The following is a 7,112-nucleotide window of genomic DNA, read 5'->3' on the forward strand; positions in this document are numbered from 1 at the left end:
CCCTGGGTGGTTCCTTTGTTATTCCACTCTACCCCCCAGGTGACCTGATGTACACCCTCTGTCTGCTCCTCAGGCCCAGTGCTGCGGTACAGAGGGTGGTGAATCATAGCTCTAGACTAGAGAAAATGGAAGGCTGTGGGTCTTTTATTCTGTCGTGTGGTGCAGTGGGTGAGAGGAGGGTCCAACTGAGCCTGTAACCATTAGTAAAAGGTGAGGTGGATGGGTGTTCCCCTCACATTGGGCTCCCTGACTCCTGTGCTGTCTCTAGCCTCCCCATTAAAAAAACAGAATGCATAGTAGGCAGTTACCAGAAAATAGGCAGATAGGCAGTTGTCAATGTGGGGGAATCTGTTCCTTCTAGGGACATTTGTCAGTATTGAGAGACAGTTTTGGTTGTTTCTAGATATCGAGGTGGCAGCATCTCAGACTACTGGCATTCAGTGGGGGAGGCCAAGGCTACAGCTACACATGCCACAGAAGCACCTCACAATGTCCCCAACCCCATCACAGGGAACTATCTGGGCCAAAATGCCAAGGTTGAAAATCATCAGGGTAGGTTAAAGAGCTAGGGAGAGGAAGGAATGGCATCAGGACAGCCAACTCCATCTGCTCAGTAAACATCCCAGAGAAAGCTGACATGACAGAAGAGGGAGAGAGAATTAGAATTAGAAAGAATCTAAGAAGTTATGGTTTTGAGAGAGGTGGAGATGAAAGCTTAGGAGGTGTGATAATGTGAAAGTGTGGATTAGGAGACAGGAAAAAGGGTAAGGGGTTGTGAGAAGTGATTCTGGGACTTAGATGAGAAACTTACTGTTGCCTGTCATATGCTTGGAACCCCTAACTGACTTACATGAGCTCATTTAGTTTTCTAAACAACCCATAAGGTAGGTGCTCTTAAGAGCCAGATTATAAATGGGGAAACTAAGAATCCGGTTTTGTTCCAGGACGGAGGGCACACAGCCAGTAGGTGGTGTAGCTGATGGGCTGCAGAGGTCATGCTCTGGACCTCCTTGCCATTTGGTCTTCGCCAGAGACTTTTCATGGGATCTTTGAAACAATGACTTTTTTCACTTAGCATTTATGTTGGCTTGTTTGTGTTTGGTTTTTATTTTTGTTTTATTATTATTATTTTTTTTAGATCTGCAGAGCAAAAGCCCAGCCATGTGTTATAATTTCAGTAAAACTTAAAAAAAAAATTTACTCTTCCATACTTGGAACTTTAATATGAAATTCAATTGCCCTTATGTTGAGATCACCTGCTGAGAGATTAGTCTCACTCTCTTAGACTGTTGAAATACTGGAGTAGAAAGCATTCCAACCAAGCTATCCAAATGGTTGGATAAAGCCAACCAATGGTTGGAAAAAGCCAAGGGAACATCACAGAACCTGAATGAAATCAAAATTGAAATCTTGGGAGAAATCAGTGCAGGGCAGGATATAGAGAGCAAAACAGTAATGCTGTGTAGCACTTTGGGAGTACATTGAATTTAAAAAAAGGTTTTTTTGTTCTTATAAAATATCAAACTGGCTATTTATTTTCACTTTAATATCCAAGGACTCAAAGTTTCTAAAGTCTTCAGGATTTAATTTTAATAAGGGGTTCCCAAGGAGTTTGCTGTTGACACATACTCTGACCAGGTATGATCCACTCTCCAGCTCAGCATAATTTTCTAAGGTGGGAACCACAGCTTCTATGTCTGGATCTATCACCATGAACTACTTGCCCCTCAAAACCTTAGAAATTCCTGGGTACTGCTTCCCTATGGGACCAAAACAATATGGTGTCATGATGAAAGTATGCCTCAAAAAATGTACAGGGTGTGGCACAAAAACAGACACTCAGATCAATGGAACAGAATAGAGAACCCAGAAATGGACCCACAAATGTATGGCCAACTAATCTTTGACAAAGCAGGAAAGAATATCCGATGGAATAAAGACAGTCTCTTCAGCAAATGGTGCTGGGAAAACTGGACAGTGACATGCAGAAGAATGAACCTGGACCACTTTCTTACACCATACACAAAAATAAACTCAAAATGGATGAAAAACTTAAATCTAAGACATGAAACCATCAAAATCCTTGAGAAAGCAGGCAAAAACCTCTTCGACCTTGCCCGCAGCAACTTCTTAGTCAACACATCGCCGGAGGCAAGGGAAACAAAAGCAAAAATGAACTATTGGGACCTCATCAAAATAAAAGTCTTCTGCACAGCAAAGGAAACAATCAGCAAAACTAAACGGCAACTGATGGAATGGGAGAAGATATTTGTAAACGACATATCAGGTTAAGGGTTAGTATCCAAAATTTATAAAGAACTTATCAAACTCAACACCAAAAAAACAAATAACCCAGTGAAGAAATGGGCAAAAGACATGAATAGACACTTCTCCAAAGAAGACATCCAGATGGCCAACCAACACATGGAAAATGTTCATCATTCATCATCAGGGAAACACAGATCAAAACCACAATGGATACCACCTCACACTTGTCAGAATGGCTAACGTTAACAACTCAGGCAACAACAGATGTTGGCAAAGATGCAGAGAAAGAGGATCTCTTTTGCGATGCTGGTGGGAATGCAAATTGGTGCAGCCACTCTGGAAAACAGTATGGAGGTTCCTCAAAAAATTAAAAATAGGACTACCCTAGGATCCAGCAATTGCATTACTATGTATTTATCCAAGGGATACAGGTATGTTGTTTCGAAGAGACACATGCACCCCAATGTTTATAGCAGACTATCAACAATAGTCAAAGTATGGAAAGAGCCCAAATGTCCATCAATGGATGAATGGATAAAGAAGATGTGGAGTAAACATACTCATATACAACGTGGAGTATATACTCATATACAATGGAGTATTACTCAGCAATCAAAAAGAATGAAATCTTGCCATTTGCAGCTACGTGGATGGAACTAGAGGGTATTATGCTAAGCGAAATTAGTCAGTCAGAGAAAGACAAATATCATATGACTTCACTCATATGAGGACTTTAAGATACAAAACAGATGAACATAAGGGAAGGAAGCAAAAACAATATAAAAACAGGAAGGGGAACAAAACATAAAAGACTCTTAAATACAGAGAACAAACAGAGGATTGCTGGAGGGGTTGTGGGAGGGGGAATGGGTAAGGGACATTAAGGAATCTACTCCTGAATTCATTGTTGCACTATATACTAACTAACTTGGATGTAAATTAAAAATATAAATGTAACAAATGCCAAAAAAGTGTTTAGGGTGAATAGGCTTGACTGAGAGATCAGAGTCATAGGATGGGAGGTTGGTGGACTCAGAATCACAAAATACACAGATCTGGGTAGAACTATCGCACTTGTACAGAAGTGGCTGGGAGCTTGGCCCACATTCCTAGTAGCACACCAACTACCAGAAAAATAGGACTCAGCCTTTGAAAAAATAAAGCCATCCATAAGTACTGTTGGTTTCAAGCTCTCAATGCCAAAGTGCCCAAGAACTCCTGCAGTCAATAAGTCCACTCAGGAGGGGGAAGAAACAGGAGTTGGACAAACCCATAAGGTTTGGACCTGCAACACCAGGACAAAAAAAAAGCCAGAAGTTATGCAATTTACAATGCTGCCCCTAAGAGAGGACCCCAACAGCTGAGAGCTCAATGGGTAGAGAGATGCCCAGTTTTCATCAGAAGACTGCCCCCAACACCCAGTCCAGGACTCAATAGTCAATAATTCATTGATTCAGAAAATGTTTATTTCCTATGTGCAGAAACCACTGTAGGTCCTGAGACATAAAGGAGAACAAGAAAGACAGTCCCCTTATTTGTTGGCAACACAGTAGAATAAGGCACAAGGAGCCCTCTGTCTAGCTGGCTTCCCATACTCTTGGACTGGGGAGGCAGGGATGTACGTTTGGTTAACACAATGAAGGACCTCAACTTGGGAAAAATATCGAGGCTTAAACATACTGGCTTTGCTGGTGGAAAAAAGTTCATGTGGCGACTTGTTGCTTCCATACCACAGGCAATTGTCAAGTAAGAACAAGGGATGAATTATTCACTATGATGGGGAGCCTACTAGTGCACACATAGGCCTCTGCCCTCATGCCTTTTTGGATTTCTCTCCTTCGCTCCTTCCAAAGTCCCAGTGAAAAACCGTACCTGCACCAGTGCTGGGCAGGTACTCTCATTTGCTCCCTGTTATGCTGTGTTTGAGTATCTCAAAGTGGGTGGCCACAACCACAGGTCTTCCAGTGGCAGGTAAACAGACACATTTACTATTAATAATGTGTTATCACAGCTATTTTTTTTTCAATGTTTATTTATTTTTGGGACAGAGAGAGACAGAGCATGAATGGGGGGAGGGGCAGAGAGAGAGGGAGACACAGAATTGGAAACAGGCTCCAGGCTCTGAGCCATCAGCCCAGAGCCTGACGCGGGGCTCGAACTCACGGACCGCGAGATCGTGACCTGGCTGAAGTCGGACGCTTAACGGACTGCGCCACCATATCACAGCTATTATTTTTAATTATAGCTGTGATATAAAACATCTGTCTATTCTTATGCATAATTATATCCCAGAATCTCTAGTGTTATAATAAAATGAATGAGACAATTCTACACAACTGATTTAAATGTAATTTCTACAAATGTTAGTCATTCACATCAGTTGCATCATGTCAAGTGTAGATAATAACACTACCACAGGTATCAATTGTTATTCACCTTCTATCAATGATAACTCACCTTTCAGCTAAATTTTCCCTGACTACTCCAGCCTAGATGAGTCACCTCCTCCTCTGAACTACTCCTAAAACCTGAAACCCAGAAACACACAAGAGTGAGTGATTTACTGACACATCATTCATTAGATGTAGGTTAGTTTCTTGTTTCTATCTCTGTTTCAACTCTGAAAATCTATGGTCCATTTTGCCTTGATAACATTGTAGCCTTTTCCCTCCCTAAACAGCTCTACCTTAAGACAGCCATTACTTTAAAAAACCCAAGGAAACAAAGCCATGGATATCTAACTCTATAATCAATGCTCTTAATGAACATAACATTCTAGTCCCTTCCATCAGCCACATCTGCCCTCAATCATCAGCTTTACCACCTCTCTCTTTGCAGGGACCCCTGTGACTCCTGAGTTTCACAAATTCCTCTCAGTGGCCCCACCCTAAACCAGGTAGGGATGGAGTTGAGGGAAACCCAGCAGAAGGTGACTTGTATTTCAAGAATAGAGAAACATCCAATGATAGTTTTTGAATGCTTTGAATTCGGAACTTTACAAAAAAATTGTTGGGGTTACTTTTCAACTGTTGCCCCAAAGGACTCATGATTTCCCCCATTTGGCCAAAATAGGCCTCTGTCCTTGCTTCTGGAGAGTCACAAAATATGTAAAATAAGTGTTCATTTCTGCAAGAGATTTGAACACTGGTTTGTCCTCCATGTTAGGACATTAGCTCAGCCCTCCTGCTCTCTTTCCCAGGAATCCCAGTTCAGTCCCTGGGTGCCATGAATCTTCTTTGAGGCCCCAGTCAGCCCAGACAGGGTCTCAGCTCTATTCTTCCATTGTTGTACCTCCTCATCTTACTCTGGGAGCTCAGGAGACAGTAAGCAATTCTCTGTGCATGTACCAGAGTGCTGGGCTGTGTGCAGGGTGAAGGAAGGCTGACACCAAAGACAGTGACCTCACGACTGAAGATGTTATGCACAGTTGCATTACAGCATTTAGCATGTGATGTTTGACTCCATATTTACGAATGTGTGTATATTAATAGTTCTGTCACTCTCTCCTGAAAGACTGTGAGCTACCCAAGAACAGACAAGTGTGATATTCATCCATGTTTGCCTGGTTTCCTGCAAAGTCCTGGAGCAGAGCCCGGTGTTAAGAAATGTGAGCTGAATGAATGATGCAGGTGGCATGAAGGTAGACAGTGTGCAAATTTCCTGTTTCCCTTATCAGATGTCCTGCTAAGTCACAGGAAGGTGACGAATGCAAGGACAGTCCTAGGAGTGTGCCAGGCTGTCCCCTCCCTGGGTTGTGAAAGCAGCAGATGGCTCCAGCCTGCATGACAAACCCAGCTACAGGATAAAAGTGCTCCTACCTTGGGCTCCTCACCCGCAGCATCCTCAGGAACAGCCTCATCCTGCCTCCTCTGTATCTGGTGAGTGTCCCCTCAGCTGGGAGCTTTGGGAAGACAAGCCCAGATGTGATCAGAACCAGCAGGAGGGGACCCAGACAGGGGCAGCAGTGGGGGAGGGGGTGGTGGTGAGGGAAAGAGCCACTGAGGCACCTGTCAGGGGACTGTGAACCCTCAAAGCCACAGGTCTTCAGGATTCCTTCCATTCTTGTTCTGAGTATGTGGTCAGGGGTGCACACAGATCCATCTGGTGTCTAAGTGTGCATGTCCTCTCCGTGTCCCCATGTCCGTCCCACACAGCTTGGCTTAGGAAGCAGCTTGGTCATGAGGACAAGTGTTTGACAAAACCCAGAGGGAAGGGACTTTTGTCTGAAGCTTCTGTGTTCACATAAAAAAATGTTTCTTTTATTTGTTCCAGATCAACCTCCTGCCGCGATGTCCTGCCAGCAGAGCCAGCAGCAGTGCCAGCCTCCTTCCACGTGCCCCCCATCGCCCAAGTGCCCCCCGAAGAGCCCAGCACAGTGCTTGCCCCCAGCCTCCTCCAGCTGTGCTCCAGGCTCCGGGGGCAGCTGTGGCCCCAGCTCTGGGGGTGACTGCTGCCTGAGCCACCGCAGGCGCCACGGATCCCATGGATGCCGGCGCCACAGCTCCAGCTCCTGTGATGGTGGCAGTGCGCTGCAGTCCGGGGGCTCTGGGTGTGGCCATGGCTCTGTGGGTGGTTGCTGACTTGGGATCCTGATGCTGAGACAAGTGCTCCTAGAGGGAATGAGAATCCAAAGTGCCTGGGAAAGCTCCTGGTGATGCAGACTTTCCAACATCCCCTAATCTCCCTTTCCTGGCTGAGCACATGATCTGTTCATGGAGATGGGGAAGTGGTGAGCTCTCCCCAGAGGGTTCTGTAGATGTCTTTTCCAGGAGCCCACAGGGTGCTTCATAGCATTATCACCTCTGTCTGACAAGGTAGATAAATAAAGCTTCTTGTTACATCAA

General features: G+C 44.5%; 1 protein-coding gene across 1 annotated transcript; it reads left to right on the forward strand.

The window, feature by feature from the left end:
* The first annotated feature begins 6,073 nt into the window (after nucleotides 1-6,073).
* On the forward strand, nucleotides 6,074-7,112 carry LOC122479652 (late cornified envelope protein 3D-like). The gene is made up of 2 exons (XM_043573425.1): nucleotides 6,074-6,146; nucleotides 6,541-7,112. The coding sequence occupies exon 2, from the start codon at nucleotides 6,558-6,560 to the stop codon at nucleotides 6,846-6,848; it is 291 nt and encodes a 96-aa protein (XP_043429360.1). The 5' UTR covers nucleotides 6,074-6,146; nucleotides 6,541-6,557; the 3' UTR covers nucleotides 6,849-7,112.

The sequence above is a fragment of the Prionailurus bengalensis genome, chromosome C1 (assembly GCF_016509475.1).
Source record: "Prionailurus bengalensis isolate Pbe53 chromosome C1, Fcat_Pben_1.1_paternal_pri, whole genome shotgun sequence".
Lineage (NCBI taxonomy): Eukaryota > Metazoa > Chordata > Mammalia > Carnivora > Felidae > Prionailurus > Prionailurus bengalensis.